Here is a 20,528-nt window from a genome sequence, read left to right on the forward strand (position 1 = left end):
AAGTGGTGGAGTCACCATCCCTGGAGGTATTTAAAAGACATGTAGACGTGGCGCTTAGGGACATGGTTTCGTGGTGGACTTGGCAGTGCTGGGTTAACAGTTGGACTCGATGATCTTAAAGGTTTTTTTCAACCTAAACGATTGTATGAGTCTATGATCTAGTAGCACCTGAGCATGAGCTATACCAACCAGTAACTTTGGGAAACTGTTTAAGAGAGACTTACCTTCCATGGCTTTTCAGGAATTGGAGGATCCTCAATTTCAGCATCTATTTCATTGGCATGAACCCACGTGTCATAGCTAATGAGAGAAGTCAAGAGAAAACAAAATTGGTTCCCTGGGCTGTTCATCCAGAAAGATCACCAGCAGGAATATTTATTCAGCAATTTTGAGATGTGCAAATCATATTGCTGGGATAGAATAGTAAAGTATTTTCCACGCAATGAAAAGTTAAAGGTATAATCACTGGTTTCTGCTACAGGAATAGGACACACTGAAAAGGGAGGGGTCCAAGGCATCTAATGCACATTTTTTAACTTTCTGAATTTAAAGGCCATTTCAATGAAGCCAGCTCCAGCTTAAAATTGCAAATCTACTCTGTACATTCAGGGGTATAAATGCAGTTTGAGTCACCTGTTCAAACCCTGGCATTAAGTTAAATAACTTGTTTCTGTTCTTATGAGTTTAAAGCAAGAGATACTGGATTTCTAGAAGAAAGGAGTATGCGTCCTCTCCTTCAATCCCTACTGCTGTAGAATCCATTTATTATTTACATTCACTTTTCCACATGCTATTCCCTCAAAAGCCTGTTTATAAATACTAAGAAACTGCACTCAGTAACAGCAAAAGCCAAAATACTTTGTAATCAACACCAAGCATGTTCTGAACAACTGGGATAAGTCATATGCAAGAAAAGATGTGTATATAGCATTCCTCATTTATACTGATATTTATAAATACATATACACACAGAGTCAACACAAACTTGACTACTGGTATGATATAAATATAAAAGTATTTAAAGGTTCTTCATCTGTATGAACAAAGAAACTTAAGTGTGATTGTTGTTTGCTCTCTTCCACTGAAATATGCATACGGTTCCCAAGAAGTCTGTGCATGCACAGCAGAGCAGATTTTAGTAGCCTGAAAAAGTTGTTTAAATAGAAGTCAATGCTGGGTTATCAACCTTTTGAGTGTTCAATAACCTGGACTCAGAAACCAGTTACTACAAACACATTTAAGTTACTAACAGTACATATACTATCTTGTAACATCATCTAACAACATAAGACAGCTTTCTCAAATATAAGCTTTCAACAGTCACTTGCCTAAAGGCAACCCATGGAGTGAAATCTCTCTTTGTCAAAGAAAGTTCAACTAGGTGATTAGAAGTTCTCCCTTTTGGCTTTAAAGTCTTACTAACTTTATGGAAAGGCTCACTCTGCTCTTTGAAAGTCTGGTTCAGTTTGCAACTTTACTAGTGGCTCTGCAGAAAAATAGACTCTCCTTTTCTAACCTCACCCGCCTGCCAGTATCACAAACGGGTATGCATGCTTCAGTTTTAAACCACTGATTACGTCTTTTCAAGCCTTGGACATTGAGATAAATGGTAGCAATGCTAAATTACTGCGTGGTTATACTCCATGAGACTGCTTGTCTCGTAATATGAGCAGCAATGTACAACCATTCAGAATCAAAACAACAGGAATGCAGTACTGTATATTCGGGTTAAATTTTTAGAAGAGACAGTATGAGATAGGTCCGAGCCTGTCATATTCTGCAGAATAAGAAAAGAGCATAGTTGTAGCCCACAAGGCTGGGACATTCCCCATGCAGGTTCAGCACAGAGCACTGCTATCAGGAGAGGTAAGACTCAGTAAGCTAAAGGAACAGCTTGTTTGAGGACACGGATTTTCCTACTTTCAAGTTTTAATTGACACTTTTCTTTCAACAAACTTAAGTAAGATTTGGGGTGCGCTTTCTTCCCCCACCTTTCTTTACCTGTCTGGAAAAAAGCCCCAGTGTACCAGCACCTGCTTGTCTTTTTTCATCACAGGTCTCAACCATTCATCTGCAAAGGGGAAAGAGATCTAGCATCAGATTCAGATTGTAAAGCACATTAAACACTATTTTGCTTTTCCACAGTCACTCATAGTAAAGTTATTGCAATCATCTCCGATAAAAATCTACTGTAGTGAAATTACAACGGCCTGGCCTGCCACGGTAATACACGTGCCGGCATTATCTTTGCCACGTCTAAACATGCATGTGCTTTGTCTGCATACGACACAGATTTTAGATTAGTAAAATCATATTAATATTAAGAATTATTACATTTCCTTCCCTGGTCACATACATTCATACCCTAACACACTCTAGATTAAGATCCAACGAGGCTTGAAACAGTCCGCCTGCTTCTCAATAGAAGCAAGAGGCATTTCTGGCTGACAGGTGGAAGCACTATCCTCTGCCAGCTCATCTTGTCCTGTCTCATCTCCCAGACACCTTGGCCACTTGGGCCTGGAACTCAGAATGGGACAGAGCAAATCCTCCAAAAGGACATTCAGTAAAGACAGCAGAAATAATACACAGAGACACACGCACAAATCTTTTTTTTTTTTTTTTTAAATCTCTGTGTAACCAAAAAGACTAAACTTCCCCCAAAATGCTTTCTTGTCAAGTGGTAAACATTTTCCCTCTGTCTTTTTGTATCCTTGTTAGACATCCAAATCCCCTCATTAACTTCTTCTATTGATTTACATTTATTTCAGAATACCCTCTTCCCAGTACTAAATCCTACTCTCAACAGATATTTAAAAAAAACAATAGAGTTTTAAAGGAATAAAATTTTGAAGGAAGAATGTCAGGGCAGGGAGTGGTGGTGAAACAGATTTTAATAAAACACTTCCAAGAGTCTAACAGAACTTGCATTTCAACTTTCTTCTTTCACAGCAGTGCTAATGACGACTTCAAGTGAATACAGACTTACCGAGCAACACGAATACTTTGCTGGTTTTGCAGTAAGGCACACGCTCAGTCTGACTGGTATTTTAAAGGTTTTTTCTTTTAAACTGCACATCTGACACAATGTAATAACCTACCCCCTGCAACCCAAATATCGAGAATATGGCCCAGAGCAGGATTAAAAGAGAAACCCTGAGGATTTGAACCTGTATGAAGATACACTGCTTGAATTCATGGCTGTTTTCTCATCTTAGTATAACCAGGGGTTGAGAGAGCTCTGTCTAGCACAACTGTACGTTCACTGACTACAAGACAGATGGTACCTACTATGCTCAACCTTTTTCCGAGAACCTGAAGTGGTTAAAAATAAATACAAAGCTGTGGCTAGGCATGATATTACCAGAAGTACCGAACAAAGACAAGCACCAGAGGACAAACAGTCCATGATGGCTCCTATACAGAAGCGAACACTTCCATCTAGTGGCCATCAGATGCCAGGGCGTATGGGAAAAAGGTAATTTACATCAGTGAAGCTCAGACTCGACAACAATGATCCACTAGACAATTAAATGTATTTAAGATGAAAAAAATTAAGAGCAATTTTTTTGTTATTTGCTGAAGGATACAGCTGTTAAATTGCTTTTGTGGAACCCATGTACTTCACATAGGGGCAGACCACATCATAATAAAGCCAACAGTCTCAATTTATCAGATCTACTTGTTATTGTATCCACCTTGCCAAACCACATGCAATGATATGTATCAGCATTCCCAACCTGTCACCTGGAAAGACGGGAACATGGCAGGAAGTTTTTCGATTCTCATTTACTTTAGCGTCTATGCTACCTTTCCTACATCGACTTGATTCCTAATAATGTTTCACTCAACGTTTTGACCTATACTTACACACTGGGGTATACCAAGGAAGCAAAACAAGGAAAAAAGTTAATGGAAGCTCTAGTTTTAAGCCCCTTTCTTTCGCTATACTTCCTTTTAATTTTTAAACTGACTTAATTTATTTTTTAAGTTCTTCTGGACCCTTAGCTTTGTTCTCCTTCAGCCTGTAAGTTACTGGGGACAAGCAAAATGTCTATCTGCATTCAGCAATAAATAGTATCTCAATTCCCAATGCAATCACTGAAGAGTATTCAGTGTTATACACCTTAATCTGAACATGTTGCATCAATTAAAAATGTGAATGTTACACCCAATAGTTAGAAGCAGGACACACATTGATTTTATTTGGAGTTGTTAATCCTAGAAATACTTTTCAAGTGGCTCTCAGGAGCAGGCTAGGAACATACTGCGTCTGTGCAAAAGCTTCCGTAACTGCTAACAGAATTTAGTAACAAGACTATTTCCACTTAAAAACTGGAAAGCAACCTTACCGTCATCCATTGAGGTAGGACTTGGATAGACATGGTGGGTAGCCTTTGATTTCTCTTCAGTTACTGTTCCCTGTGGGAAAGGTGGAAGGAAAGAAGAAACTGCATGAGAAACCTTCAACACATTACCCCAAACTTCTCGGCTGCTTCTTTTTACCCACATCCCATGCAACCTAGAAATATTCAAGGCTAACTTCAATGCAACTACGACGAATACCACTTCTAAGGAGTGCCAGAAAGAGGCAATTATTTTAAGACTGCTGCCCAACGACTTTGTCATTCTCTTGCTCTTTTCATCTCAAATCCTTCCTCCTCCAAGTTCCTTCTGCCCCAATTCTCATTGTAAATTGTTCAACTATCAGTTCATACGAACCTATTGGTGAATATTTTGTAAGAAAGCATCTGTAACTTTTTTCCACTAAGTACACATTTTGGTCCAAAACAATTTCTAAATATGACAATTTACATAAGGTGAAGTCTGAGAAACTTAACTAGAAGTGGCTGCCTTGAATAGAACATTCTTAGTATTCAAGAAGGGCTGCATGTCAAGAGACAGAATAAACACCTGGTCTTTCAAAAAAGCCTCCTAAATCATAGAAGAAAGGGAATAAATCAGAAATACACTAACATGATAGCATTGTTTGTCAAATATTCAAACGCGAGAATACCTTTCTTCTTGGTGGTTTAGGGCATCATTTTCTTGACATATGAGAAGCAACAGATGTACTTCTCACGCTTATGTAGATGCCACAAACAGTGGTACATAAAGCAATTTCTCTACATATGGGTACAGTCCATAATTATACTCCTATTGGACCTACATCATCATGCAAGAAAGTTCTACTACATAATTAGGTATCTGTTAAATAAATACATAACACTGCTTAGTGTGGCCAGTCAAGAAAACCCTGTCCTTCCCTCATGTGGAGAGCCATAAGGATTCTCCCAAATGCTGCCGAGACACCTCCAGTCTCCATGTATGAAGAGTCATTTCCAAGGACAGCAGAAATTCAGACTGCAGACTCTTCTGCAGAGGAGTTATGTTTTGGAACAGTTTGTATGAAAATGTTATTCAAAATTTACATTCCATAAATATTTTACAGATTTATTTAAAGGACATAAGAGCACATGGGGTAGGTTACCGCCAACAATACACAAACAACTTATTTAGAAGACAGCCACCAGCATCAAAAGGAGGAAAATTTAAAAAAAGCTTGAAGATGCATTGCATTATGGTAGAAATATTTGGAAACTACTCTGATATCAGGGGCTGAAAGGCAAGAGTTCCTACGCCAACAAGAGTTCATAGAACTGGGTAAAGGGAGAAGAGGTGCTCTGAGCAACAGCAAAAAAGCAAGCTGGAAAGTAAGAAGAATTTAAAAGCGTTCAAAGGGAAAGGAAAGAGCCCTGGCATGAATGAAGAATATGCCAAGTGTTTAAGGAACAATAATGGAAATTCTCCCTTCATTCCCCATGAGCTGAAGACGTTTCTCTAGATGTCTAATCTGAGCTTTGTGAATCAGATCACTAAGTTTCATCTATTTCCTATGGAGCTTTAAAAAACCCAATACACAACAGATGAACAGGAAGTCTCTCGGATGCCGTCTTGACTGAAAACAAAGGGATGGATAACTTTACATTAAAACAGCTTTCTGAAAGACGTAAGCAGATTGTAAGGCTTATTCCCTGCCTCTGCTAAACTGAATGTGACTGGAAGCTAAAGGCTTCCATCCATAACAAGATGGAAGAGTTATCTATCAACAAAACACTTTTCTTGAAGCAGATAGATATAAATGCTAAGTCTCACTCATTACCTGCTTTCAAGTTCCTAAATTATTATTCTGGCTCTTCTCAGAAGAATCCTCGACATTTATAAAGAAAATCAGAAAAAGCGTGACTACCAGAAACAGTAACAGCATCTTCATCAGCAGAGAGAACAAACATCTTACTGACACCTCTTTATAAGACCAGAGATCACACTAGCACTGTGCTGGGGCAAGAGATACGCAACTCTTCTGCACAGGCTGCAGTCAAGAGCAGTGAAGACTTGGAAACGCCAGAGAGGAGGGAGCTACAGGTACTAGGGATGGGGTAGAGGGAAGATGACAACAACAGGTTAAAAAAAAAATAAATCAAGACAGTGAGCAAGCACAGGTAGCAACACAAATACAAGATGAGAATTCAGAGGTAGGGCAAAGGAAGGAAGCCCAAAAAGCAGAATTAGGGACAATTTCTGTTTTCAGTTCTTCACATCCCTTTAGAGACAAAGCTACCTGCTTTACAAGTCCCTTAAATCATTCATGGATATAGCATGCTTTGAGTTCACAATAGAATTCCTTTATGAGAGGAAAATTGAATCATTAGCTCTAATTTAAGCAATAGCAAGCATCCTGAATCAGCTCAATAATTAAGAGTAACTTGTGAAAAATTACACAACTGAAGTTGAGACGATAGTTCACAATCACAACACAGGAAATACATTTAATCTGGAAAAGAAACAGTTTACTTTGGCTACAGCCGTGAATTGTCGTAACACAAAAGGCTATCAGAGCATCTAGAGTTCACGTTCCAGGATATTTCTCTTAAGACAAGTGAAAGGACTGTTTACATTTTTTAAGAGATGAAGCTATTAATCTTGTTCAGTTCATAATTTAGTATATTAAATTACATTGGCAAGATGTTGACTCTCTCGGAAATATGCTGACTACCTAATAAGCAAGAGACCGTTGTTGCTTGTGTTCTGTTCAGCACAAGCAAGAAAAAAAGCAAGTAAAATAAGGCAAAAAAGGTAGCGATCATTTTAAGATTAAAGCTTCCTTATGCTGTCCCCACATAACTAGAACAGCTGTATTACACACTACCTTCTTTGGTCTCAGATTTGGACAAGTGATCTTCTGCTTCATATAAGCAGGCATTCAACATTAAATCAGCTGGGGCCTGCAGCCAACTCATTGGGACACCGTAACTACTTTTCACTTCAATAGCAGTTTCAGATTTACTTTTAGAACAGAGTTATGATTCAATCTCCATGTGAGGATAACTACTAATCACTTTTAACAATGGGTGAACTTCTGGTCTTGAGCGACTTGCTGCTGCTGCCTTGTGTCATCAGACATAATCCAGATGTAACTGATATGTTGAAGTCAGGCAAATACACTTTATCTTACAACTGACAAAACATTTGTTTTAAGATATGCTATTTAACAGTTACCTGGTGACGTTTAACAATATCCTTCAATTTATTAGCCAACTTCAATTCTATATCTGGAATGAGGTAGATGGTCGGTCTGCTCAGACAATTGTTCTAGTGGAGAGAATAAGAAGTTAAATAAGAAATTAGTAGGCCACCTGTGACATAAATCAAAAAATTCCTATTAAGACCACCAATGCTTGAAAAAGCTCAAAAGGAACACGTATTGGCTTGTGATATGGCACACTAACTCCAGCTCCAGAAACCCCTATGACAGCAATATTTCCTTTGCACGCCTCCCTGCCAAAGTCTTATCCTGGGTTTCTTTCTGGTCTCTGCAGATCTGCCGTTAGCTCCGTCAGAGATGTTATCATGGATAAAGGGAACGTGACCCAACGTAGCTGTTCTCACATTCCTGCTTTCACAACAACATCTTTAATGGAAACCATGTCTTTGATTTCAAAGAATTTTTGACAGGCTCTGGAAGACTTTGCTTGAAAGGGAATTTAAGTTCCCTGTGTGTCAACTTCCAAATCTGAATCCGTCCTGTCGCACTAACATGCAGATTCATGCGTTTCTATGGTATTTGCAGGTACACATTCATTTTATTTTGGATTTTAGCATGTAGTCTATTATGTACTGAAACCACCATACAATGGCAATGTTTTTTTATAATAAGAGTATTGTTTCTTTTTGCTGTCCCTCCTATTTCCATTTTTGACAAGCACCTGAAAGTTACATCTTGGCTAAATTATACGCTGAGCTTGGGTTTAGAGTTTGAAAAAAAATATTGTTATTCACACACAGCAGTTAAAAAAAATTAACTTCAAATTAGATTGCATAATGCTGTTATCTGCTCTCTTCTGGTAGTAACTTGTTTGATAAAGCAAGTGAGAGTGTAAAGTGTACCCTAACCCTGAAAAAAGTCAAACTTATACCAAGTTGAAAGTCTCAAGAAAGTCAGCAATTGAATGGATATGTACAGAACTAGTTACTCAATCCTAAGGGCGCTTCTTTCACAGGAAGATGGGAGACACTCAGGATGCTTTCTCCTACCTTACAAACAGGTTTTTCTCACCCTGTGCATATCTACAGAATATCAATGAAAAAATTCTGAAGTTTAAGTGATAACATGGAATTGTGACTAAAATGGGTGGGAGAGGGAGGGAAGAGTATAATATTCCTACAGAAGTCCAGGATGAAGCTCTTCAGTGGGTCACAACTGAGGTACATGAAAAGCTAGCGATCCCTTCCCCTGAGCATGTGAACACATACAGTTTTGTATATGAGTGTCTTGCCTGCACTAGTGTTTTCTCAATGTTCATGAACATCTCCACATTTCGATCCATTCGGGATGGATTCTGCAGGTCAAACCTCCGCCTGTTAAGGAAAATTATTCAAAAATATTAAATTCAACTCTCCTCCATTCTGTAGTCAAGAATCTTTCACGTTCCACATAAAAAACAGTATATCATGGTAGCTACATAGGAACACTTAAAGCACAATCACAAATATTTTTGCTTCACTTGGCAGCCCTCACAAGCAAGAAAAATCACAATGAACCAAATCCAACAAAATGCAACTGATTTGTGAAACGTTTAGGAAAAATGAAGATTTGACATTGTCCAACAAAACCCTGTAGCAGGGTTGTGCATTCCACAAAAGTCACAAAGGATAATTAAACAGAAACACAATCAAATGCTCACGATGGATTTCGACAACTAGATGAGGAAAATTCATGAACAAGCTCTCACGTTTCTCTTACTTCTAGTTGCAACATCCACCAGTCCCGGATTCTAATCCAGGAAAAACACAGCAATTCGTTTGCCTGAGATTTTCTAAACTACTTATCTATTTGAGAACAAGCCACCCCACACACAGCATATAGGTAGCTCGTAACCCATGTAAGCATTTTGTGATTGTCTCTATTGGACTCTGGTACTTTAAAGTTCACTACTTCATTGACAAATCAAAATTATTGAAATAACAATGCAGATTTAAGTGTCTATCAGACATGGGGGGGGGGAGGATAACACAAAATCTGAGACTTTCTACTGTGAAGAACCACAAGAGCCCCCAAAGGCATTCTGCTGTATCCACCTGAACTATACACATATTCAGAAGTCATGGATGAATCAACTCAAATGAAGAATTTGAATGGCGACCCCCAAGAACCTGAGAGGTGGGACAACAACAGCACTAACACCGGTCCCTCGCCAAGTTCAGCACCCGCGGGTGTCTGCACTAGCACTCTCACACAGGCTCGTCACCACCAGCCAGGGTAAGCAGTGCTGCAGGAGCCTCTGAAACAGATTTGGGCCTGGCCCTTAACAACTCAGCCTTTTCCAAAGCACGATGGTATGTTTAGATAATCAGGCTGTTGACTCTCAGATGTAAAACACTGTCTGGTGCACCTCCGTACCTCCCAAGTTTTGGAAAAAGCTAGAGTCTGAAAACGCTCGTAACTGGAGTGCCGAGTTGGTGTTCAGGAGTGGTAATACCAGCAGAAGGGATTTCAGCGTATAAAATAAAAAGTACCCTGTACACTTAACACAGTGAAAAAGCCATGCACATAATTACCATGCAGTGACTGATATGCTTTAAGTTAACACCTCAACTTAAAATACAAGAATTTATTCCTGTGCCCATATCTAATGACAGCTTCTTTTAAACACGCTTGTTTCCAGTAACACATCAAATCAATTTTTTTTAAAGTTTATAAACATACAATGAAGGTAAACCAAAGCAAGATTGATTTTTAGTCACAAAACCCATTACCACACAAGATGGCATCACATCAATATTACACTACTAAGTTAAACAGACACTTCAGCTGAGACCACCATGTTTTTCTTCACTTGAGGCTCTCTAGTGTTCTCAAAAGGAAGCTGCCTACGCAGGTGGTACCGCGTAAATATGCTGTAGTGTTGGGCATTCACTGTTAGTGAATGATGGCTTCTCTCCTAAAGCAGTATTAGGGACTCTTCCCCTCACTCTAAGGACGTGGCAAATAGCTTAAAGATAATATCCTGGCGTATTTATTAGAATAGTCTTTCAATTTTAAAAGAAATTTATGACCTCTTTAAATAGCGTTGTGCGTGTTGAGAAGTTTACACTGACTTCTAGAAGTAGGGCCAGTCATCAAGAAGCCTGTCAGTTCACTGCACAACACAATTTAATAAAGTATTTTGCACCTATAACACATCGGATTTTAAGAGCCAAGATCAAGCCACTTCTCCAGTATTCACCCATTGACAGCTTCACAGTCTGTATTCAAAACATGTTTCTCAAATGTAATAGTTTCAAGGAAGTGAAGGAAGATAAATGCCAAATAAACACAAACTAACCTATTTTCCTAGACACTTAATAAAGTCTTCAGTACCTATGAAACAAAGATACTTAAGGCATTCAAGTTTGACCAAAATTTTTACATTTGGTTGCCTAAAATCTGCATTATACATTCATTTAATGCTATACATGCCCCCAATTTTTTGCCTACTTTTGAAACCCATACTTTAAGAGAAGCATGTCAATATATTAAGAAATAGCACTTTTTTTTAGTTGCCCATTTAGATAAAATAGCAGTACTAATTCTTCCTGTCCTTAGTTTAACTGATACCCTCTGACAGGTTTTAGCAAACAACTACTTGAATTGCAGTGATAGACAAGGTATGTCCAGCTGCACTGGATAAGTGCATTTTTCAGACATACCTATTATGACGAGGAAAGGTACTTCTCCTATAAGACAGATCATTCACAAACAGGTTAAGCAAGAGCGACAATGCATACCATTAAAAAAAAAAAATCATATTTCAGGCAAAACACCACATATTATTTGGTTGAGTCAGTGAAGGATACATTCCAAGCTCTAAGTCTGATCCTCAGAGTTAAATTCAAGTATTACTTCCCTCTACATCCCACATGCACAAACACAAGACACTACCCACACTAGTTTGGAGGAATCAGCAAGAGAGTGAGAAGAGAGGAGGCAATCGTGTATCTGAGTTTTGCTGACAAATTTCAACAACTGAAAACTAAATTTGTTTGGAAAAATTGTAATGTTTAAATGTTCATGAAGTAGGAGCCATTTAACTCCTTTATCTTAAGGCAAAGAGGTAGCAAGACACTCCTGAAAGATACGCCACACAGAACACTACAAACACGTATCATGCCCTGCGTGTTGGCAATATTGGAGTAGAAAAAACCCTGAAAGCAGTTTACTCATACCAGCTTTCTGATATATCCACCTTAGATACCCATTTAGCTGATAGGAGTACAAACTACTCCTAAAAAAATAACAAACCATACCAAAACAACTTTATTTTTGCCTTTTAATTTGCTCTTGTGGGTAACAAACACAGTCAATTCCAGGAATGCTGTTACAGGTCTGCACAACATCAGATCAGAAACTATTTAAATTCACGTACAAGAACCATCTCTGCTAACTTTTATGTATCAACTTTTCATCCTCAGTTTTTTTCCAATTTTCTCAAATATCGTTAATTCACACTATTGCTGTCTTGGAGAGAGGATTATAACTTAGAAAAACACACAAGCCACAACACTGTCGGGATGTCACATGAATAGTTTTAATACTAGTGTCGACAGCTATGTGAGTGATGTTTCTAACTACTGACACTCCCCATTTTTGGAGGCTGATGAGCAATGGAAAACTTAGCATTTATTACTATCTATGCAATGCTTCACGTTTTCCCAGTTATAATTAAAGCCTGCACTCAATACAGTAACAAAGATTTACATCTTACAGATGGGAAACGGCGATTCTAAGATACTGGTTAATTTGCTCAGTCACATGGCAAATAAATGGCAAAAAAAAGCCTCAAGCTTGTAATTAACTCCCAACCTACAGGCTCAAGACCTTAAACTTGGACAACTTATCTTTAAATTTCGAAGTGGGGGGGGTGTCTTAAAAAGCTACCATCAGCAAAACAGGAAAAAAAATTTCCTCTTCCCATCTCTAACTCCCTTGCCTACCGAATTCTCCAGAAAGTATTAAACTTTAAGTAGTTTGCATAGGCATTTCATGTGCTTAATTTCATGCAAAAGGTGTATAAACCAAAAATAAAAACTTACCAGCCCTGTTCATTCTTATATTTGTAAGCAGCACCAAGAATGTGACATAATGTACCTCCAGCTTTGAAATCCATGAAACACTTTGCCTAGAACCAGAAAGAAAAGTGAAAACACAGTGACATTAACTTTTATGTAATTATTTTAATTCATACATACTTGTTAGCTGAGTTTTAGACATCTAACTTATCAAATGCATAGTTTAATTTTCAGATTAATCACTTTTGGAGTTTTATGTTCTCCTTTAAGAGATTTAAGATATTCTCCTTTAAGAATGCTTCGAGAAGACTAAGTGCATTCGGCTTAATTCTTCATGTTTGCAAGCAGAACCTGATATATCTTCCTTACGTGAGTAGCTTGTAAAAAATTCCTTGCATAGCTGTAAAACAGAAATCCAAACTGCTCTTTGAACATCCATTTCACAGTAAATTAAACCTGAAATCTTAGCTGTCAGTTAAGAAGCTCTTCATCTATATTAAGTAGACTAAAACAAATCATTAGAAATGAACACCGAAAACCCAGGCTCCATATTCACTGTGGCTCCTAAAGCTCTCCATTCACATCCCTCCTCCACCGCAACAAAAAGTTGTTTGTCAAGATCTGAAAAGGTCACTGTGCAGACCTGCCCTAAAATACTAAATCCAACTCATTTCTTCAACGTCAGTTTTAGCAGAGTACAGCTGAGTCACATATTCGTAAACAGGTACTCCGAATTAAAGAACTGACATCCAAACAGCAGCACGAGGAGACCGAAAAGCTCCAAGTTCCCCCAAGTCCGTTCTCTAAAAGGTTACTAAAGAAGCAGGACTGTTTCCTACACAGAAAGGTACTTTTTTTCTGACAAATTTCGGTTTGGAATTATCTTTGCTCTCTTACTAATACCTCTGGTCAGGATGTTTGTATGTGCTTAGAAAAAGTAAGCTACTGTCAAAGTCATCTTAGAAATGGAAGACAGCTGGATAGCTCAGGTAAAGCCAGGACTAGACAAAGGCAACACTAGAATCTACCTTAAGCATGATTCGCAGAGTACTGACACACAGTGTATCTGATGTTCTCTCTTTTTATATTTATCTCTCTCTATAAAATACATATAAAAATATATTTTATATTTATAATAGATATAAAAATATGTGTATTTAGAGAAAGCTGTTCTAACAATACACTGAAATGACAAAATGAGGCAGATCGATCACCTAGCTAAGCTTCCACAACAGAAATGTCCATCCTGCCTTGAAGTCGGTACCTGCTGGCACTAACGAGGAAGGACCCACCTACAGAAATGCCGACCCACACCTCCCAGCCCCGTCAGAAGTGCACAAGGGCCGTGCCAAGGGGCACTCGAGTTGACCCCTTCTGATGTTGCTCCATTCAGGGCAAGATGCCCAACTATTTACTGGAATAGGAAGTGAAACCTGTCTTTCCATACACGTGCAAAACATATAGACCAAGATCGGTCTATTTTGCGTTTCTCAGTAAAAATAAAAAACTTGTACAATTCACAAAACAGAATTTGGGGAGTTGTTTAATGGCTGGACTCCTGTCACGAGCGGCTTTCTGCAAGCTGCCTTGTGCCAGAACTAGAGAAAGCACAAAGCTGGAGACACCGCACAGACAACAGCCTTCACAGTAGTTTTTCTACATTAAGAATGTTTCTCATCTAGCTTCTATCTTACTTTTTAGATCAGAACAGGTCATTTTCTTTAAAGTCCATTATATTACACCTCAGGAGTATTTGCTAACACAGAATGAACACCAAATTACAGACAGTCTTAGCATTACTGACAAGCATTTTAAATTCATTCTGCAGCCAGGCAACTAAAATGGTAGCATGGGATCTAAACGAAACATTGCCTTCCTTGGCTCTAGAGCTGCTAATGGAAAGCAAAGCAGTTCTGCGAGATATCAAATACACCAGTGTCCAAGAACAACATAAAAAAGATCCTTCATAAGCATTCAACAAGAACAGAACTGCTCCTGGTGTACCATCTGTTTAGAGCCCTACTGTGCACAGAAAGTAATAAAGAGAGCTCAAAGCTGCCATACGGGTACTTGCCAGTTTACGAGCTGCATGAAATTCAGTACTATTCTTCGCAAACTAAAGTCCTCTGTGGATGGAGCAGTCTCTGATCAGAAGCTTGAACGAAAACAAAACGTTTCAACATGCTGAATGATTTTAGTGCCATAAGACTTGGCTCTGAGAATACAAGCGCTGGTTTACAAACATGCATGCAAGCACTAGCTGCTCTAAAAAAAATAAATCTCAACATGAAGCCAGAAGACCCGTTGTAAGGAATATTTTTGTAGCACTAGTATGCAAGTTGCTGTTACTTATCTTCAGCTGTCCTACATACGTACAGTCATCCAGAGTCAACCTTTCCCTTTTTGCTGACATGCCAGACCCATCACACAACTGAATGAAATCGCTGCAGCAAAGCCCGTCTCATCTGCATTTTGGGAAACTGTTGATCGCACCGTTGTACCCAACGTCCCCTACTTCAAGTTCAGGGGCTGCTCCTGCAGCTTCGCCTTCATCAAGCTGCCCGTCAGCAGCTCACATTAAATCTTTCAATGACAAGGTCACACCTTTCTGGTGTGCCCCCACATTACCGGGGCACAGGGCTCAGTGATCCAGGAGCCCCCGGCACCACAAGCAATCGGAGCGACTCTGGCAAGTTAGGAACGTTCAGCCAATACTTAACCATGAAAAACAGGATACATATCTCTTTCATAGACATAAGTCACTTCTTTAAAGTGTCAGCAGACGCCAGCAAGACCCTCTTGTTAAACTGTGGTCGTTGCTACTAGCATAAAAAGGAAATTGCTTTTAACAATTAGACAAAACCTGTTCCGCAGAAGAGATGCAGCTGTCAATAAACCCAATTCCCTTCAACATTTTTACCCAATCAAATCCATCACAAGGCAATTAAGATCAACTGGCCTCACAATATGCCGTCTTAAGGGTTAATATCTTAATATAGCCTTCATTTCAAATATGTGAAACTGTCTAAGCAAATTAATCAGCATTTTCTTTTTTGAGCATCAGTAAGGTTAGACAATATGCATTTAAAAGCAATAATCAGAAGACATGCACAGAAGTCCAGCTGTAACAGTCCTTCATTCACTCTAGATCTCTTCACGGACCCTGTACTGTACAGCATCCTTGCCAAGAACAGGAGCTTAAACACAGAATTAACAACCCTCTCCCAAATGCAAGGTCTATTTCATCCACTCAAAGCACTAAGTAAAATGTTTGAACTTTATTACAACAGATGTAGTCCGTAGTGATTTAAATGCAGTCCAGGTCAGCGAGGTTTACCTCGAATACTGATGGCAGAGACCAGCTTCCCTTAGTCGCTGACTGCTCCAGCACTGGAGAGCAGACACTTCAGAGAATGAGCCTGAGGTACACTGGCTAGTACTTGGAAAATAAATATAAAGGCTCTAACGTGAACTGGAAGGACAACCTTGGTTTGACATGTTCTCATCAGCAAGCGCTCCTGGTGAGCCACGTCCCTGTGTTTTGCAACAACTGCAGTTCTCAAGACCAACACTTAATCTCCAGTAAACTGCCCTGATAATGGAAACACTGCCGTGTGTATTAATGGAGAACAGCATCACGCAAGGAATGGACCATTAACGGCAGCTTTTAGTGATGGGAGTTGTGAGACGCAGCCACAAAATGAGGACTTCTGGAGTCATCTGCAGGTACATAGCACTAGTTTTGATGGCTTGGGGGTTGTTTCTTTTACACAAGCATGACCTCCTCCTCTTCAACTTCAGATCCTCCCTTGCCAGGAACATGGTAATACTGAACAGTAACTAAGATAACTACAAACTTTTAACCTCTTTCAGCTTCATTCAGTTTCTTATCAGTGGAAATCTGCAATAGCTTTTCAATATATTTTTGGAGATTAGCAATGTCACTTAAGACATCTCGTCACCCCACCTCTCTTCCCAAGTCAGACACAGTCCTGTAGAACTGAAGCATTCTGAACGTCTTCAAAGTGCTATGATAGAGTAACAAAGCCTCCTTTGCAGCCTGAACCAGTATCTTAAATTACATGTCTAAAAAAGTGACAGCTAACCTCGTCTTAAAGAGTACATATTGCATTTTCTCATAAAAACAATATAAAGGAAGATGTACTGACAAGTTGTCTTCTGTCGGAAGTAACTGAGCAGAGAGATCCAACTGCTGTAAACTTAAGCTGAGCAAATTTGATCGGATTAGACCTTTGAAACAGCAAGAATAGTTAAACACAGGAACAACATATTTACAATGCCACTGAAATCTTTATTACCCATTTTTAAGATAAGACAAATTGATTTAAGACTTGAGAGCACCCAAATGACTTATCAACTTGTTGAGTATGGGTACAGTTTTATGGTCTATCATTTTGATATGGTCTGCCATATCAAAATAGGGCACCGCAATGTCCCTAAAGCTTTTCATTGCCACTGAGGTATCAGGTGATCAGAATGGAAGAGGTGGTGAGCTACATCTTAATGGCATCTTGCGGTGCGTCTGTGTGCATTCCTAAGCACCAAGAGATTCACCCAATAAGTAAGTTTGAAAACCCCTCTTCTGGAGAAAACATGCATGAATTCATGCTCTTCACAAAAGAAATGCAAATGCACAAAATATAAGCAAAATGTCTGAGAAAAAAAAACACCATAAAATAATAAAAGATAGTATTCTGTAAGTGGTGGACCAAAGATGAGTACTTTCAATAGTTTTCAGAACAACTTCAGTTTATGATACTGTAATCCGTTATAAGTAGTTCCAACTTAGTACGTATATCTAAGTGTCATGGCTTAACCTCAGCCGGCAACCGAGCACCACACAGCCACTCGCTCACTCTCCCCCTCCCTGGTGGGATGGGGGAGAGAATCAGAAGAGTAAAAGTGAGAAAACTCATGGGTTGAAATAACAACAGTTTAATAATTGAAATAAAATAAAATAATAATAAAAGAATATACAAAGTAAGTGATGCACGATGCAATTGCTCGCCACCCGCCAACCGATGCCCAGCCAGTCCCCGAGCAGCGGCCCCCCCGGCCAGCTTTCCCCAGTTTATGTACTGAGCATGACATCCCATGGTATGGAATGTCCCTTTGGCCAGTTTGGGTCAGCTGTCCTGGCTGTGCCCCCTCCCAGCTCCTTGTGCACCTCCCATGGTATGGAATGTCCCTTTGGCCAGTTTGGGTCAGCTGTCCTGGCTGTGCCCCCTCCCAGCTTCCCGCTGGCAGGGCAAGAGAAGCTGAAAAGTCCTTGACTTAGTATAAGCACTGCTCAGCAACAACTAAAACATTGGTGTGTTATCAACATTATTCTCATCCTAAATCCAAAACACAGCACTGTACCAGCTACTAGGAAGAAAATTAACTTTATCCCAGCCGAAACCGGGACACCTAGATTGCATGACCTTCGGTTCCCAGTAAGCATTCTGTGGCAACAATAAGCAAAGACCTTCCTGCTGATGTCCACAATGCTTACACACACGCTTATGACAGTTGTCTTGGCCCACAAAACCTACCCTAAATGGGCCAACTGGGTGCCTGATGCCATGCTGCAGTCCTTGCCCTTCACAGCTGAAATCCATTTGTTACTTCGTCCTTACCATTTGCCACATCCCTCTTCCCTCTATCAGTTGTTTAGACTTCACACTCACTTGGACAAGATTCTTTTGGCGGTAGGCAGGGTTCCAAGCACAACGGGACTGTCACTAGGACACTACTGGTAAAGATGTGCCAAGTCTGAACTTTAAATAAGCAACCCTTAAAACGCTGACATTGTTTCTGTATACCAATATTCTGAGTGACTGGAAAACTATCCCAGACTAATTAGGTAACTATGTGCTACTGAAGAACATGGTAAAGCCATTTTTCAGCCTTGACAGCATTACGAGTTTGAAGTTTAATCAACAGAAATGACCAATGGAAACGTGTTTGCTTTGGAAAGTACGTGTTAGTCAGTCAGTTTAGGATGCATCAGTCCAAACAGATTTGACTTAAAGTTTACAAGTTTACATAGAATTTTACTAGAAATTAAAACCTTTCCACAGTATTCAGGAAATCACTTCCAAACGTACAGAAAGTGAGATTTATTACATTTAAAATCTGCTTTTAAGGAGGAGCGTGCTATTCCACCCCTTCCAGAGGATGCATCAACAAAAGCTTCAGACTAAGCACAGATCTCCCAGTCACCTGGAAGCACGCCAGCAGCACAGATACTGGAAGAAGAACAAAATGCGCTGTTGTAACAGCAGTGGGTTAACCCCAGTACTCACAGGAAGCTTTGTGAAGGCAGGATTGGTGACATGTTTTCCAAAGGCATCTTCCTGGAATTGCAGCAGCTGCACCACCAGCCCAGCCAGTGTTTTATTGGTAGGAGCATCTGCTTGAACATACTGCAAGACAAAAACCACACGCTTACTTGGGATAGAGGATAATAAAACATGAAGTCTGGTTTACTAATTCCCCAGACCACTTTATCAGTCGTAGAGCACAGTTTAAGATTTAAGGATCACTGTGTGGCTGGGGGTGGGGGGGTAGGAAGGGCAGTGCGTGCACAGGAGGAGCACCAAGCACAAACATTTTTCAAGCTTTACTCTTAAAATATAGCACAAATCTGTGAATCATCATCAGTTCATCACGGCCGCCGGTGTTTTACAGATAGAGATTAACTACTTCAATCTGATTTCCTAATAAAGGAACAGACTAATTCTGGCCCACATATACACAAAGCTTTCTACAGCAACTTTACAAGCTCCTTCTGTAATCAACTACTACACATTAATCCTAAGAGCGTCATTTGGTACTATACAGCATGTCACGTACAGAAAAACTGATCTGGACAACTACATTTGCAACACTTTGCGACAATCTAAGCATTTCCCAAGGTTATACTTCTAACAAAATGCATATATCTAAAAGGGGAAATCACAGCATGGAAAATAAAAAAAGTCCCACGGCTGCTGAGTTTTCATTACTCCTAATATTACAATATTCATTTATTGGATGTAATCTCCTCATCATGCCAGAAGACTTCTAAGAGTAGAACAAACATTACTTGTTCTCCATGTAGAACATGGAGGAATATTAGCTACCCTAGGGTCATTTACCTGAGTAACACTATGAAACACAAGGCCTTTGCTCTTCCCTCAAATCAAATTCTTCTAAAGCTGCTTAAAAAAATTTTGAGAGCCAGAACCCTCAAAAGTTTAAAGCAGTGGTGTTAAATAGCAGTCAAACCTAAGTAAGCTTTCCGAAGCACCATCTACATAGCAAAAGACACTACAAAGACAGTGTCTTTTCCATGAGAATTTTACAGTATCTGACTATCTTGAGATGCAAGTTCCTTCAGCACTTGTTAAGAGGCAGACAGACATATCTGAGAAGTTAAATCTTAGCAACTCAAAGGACACAAATACCTGTAAGACTCCCAGGTGTCCTGCCTTGTGTATAAAACCTGATGTAGAAATATGAGCCTATAAAGAACAGAAGTTTCCAAAGCTGCACTTTTCTTAGCCCTCTTCCCATGCAAGGCAGGCAATTGTGACAATTTTACCCAATTAATAACTCCTGTCAATTCACATCAGCTACCACAGAGATGTGAAGCAGCAGTAACAGTCAGTCTTCATTGCTCTTAGAATCCAGATAAAGACTTTTATTCTTGTAGACCTTCGCGCTCCTCTCAGCTAGCAACTATTTTCTTTCTAATTTTTGGACTAGAAGCTCTGTGTGCTGCAGCTGAATTCACCAGAGCAGTTTAAGCAATCTTTTGTTGGAATTACTGATCCTAGACAGGATGGCAAAGCGGAGCATGTGACTCACTCAGATGCCCCAGTTAATCCAGCATCTTTACTTAAAAACCCATCACAGCCACTGCATTAGCTTAC

The 20,528-nt window shown here is 39.5% G+C and overlaps 1 protein-coding gene across 2 annotated transcripts in view; it reads right to left on the bottom strand.

The window, feature by feature from the left end:
- Nucleotides 1-19,033, bottom strand: part of SMARCC1 (SWI/SNF related, matrix associated, actin dependent regulator of chromatin subfamily c member 1) — a 90,121-nt gene extending 71,088 nt beyond the window's left edge. For both annotated transcript variants that reach the window (XM_009284477.2, XM_009284468.2), the window contains exons 1-7: nucleotides 18,918-19,033; nucleotides 12,634-12,719; nucleotides 8,838-8,919; nucleotides 7,561-7,653; nucleotides 4,353-4,422; nucleotides 2,002-2,071; nucleotides 225-300 (exon numbers count right to left, since the gene is read on the bottom strand). In XM_009284477.2, coding sequence (XP_009282752.1) covers nucleotides 225-300; nucleotides 2,002-2,071; nucleotides 4,353-4,422; nucleotides 7,561-7,653; nucleotides 8,838-8,919; nucleotides 12,634-12,707 — 465 coding nt within the window. In that variant the 5' untranslated portion in view covers nucleotides 12,708-12,719; nucleotides 18,918-19,033. The remainder of the gene's footprint in view (nucleotides 1-224; nucleotides 301-2,001; nucleotides 2,072-4,352; nucleotides 4,423-7,560; nucleotides 7,654-8,837; nucleotides 8,920-12,633; nucleotides 12,720-18,917) is intronic.
- Between the last annotated feature and the right edge of the window lie 1,495 nt (nucleotides 19,034-20,528).

Source organism: Aptenodytes forsteri, unplaced genomic scaffold, assembly GCF_000699145.1.
Source record: "Aptenodytes forsteri isolate BGI_AS27 unplaced genomic scaffold, ASM69914v1 Scaffold428, whole genome shotgun sequence".
In the NCBI taxonomy this organism is placed as follows: domain Eukaryota; kingdom Metazoa; phylum Chordata; class Aves; order Sphenisciformes; family Spheniscidae; genus Aptenodytes; species Aptenodytes forsteri.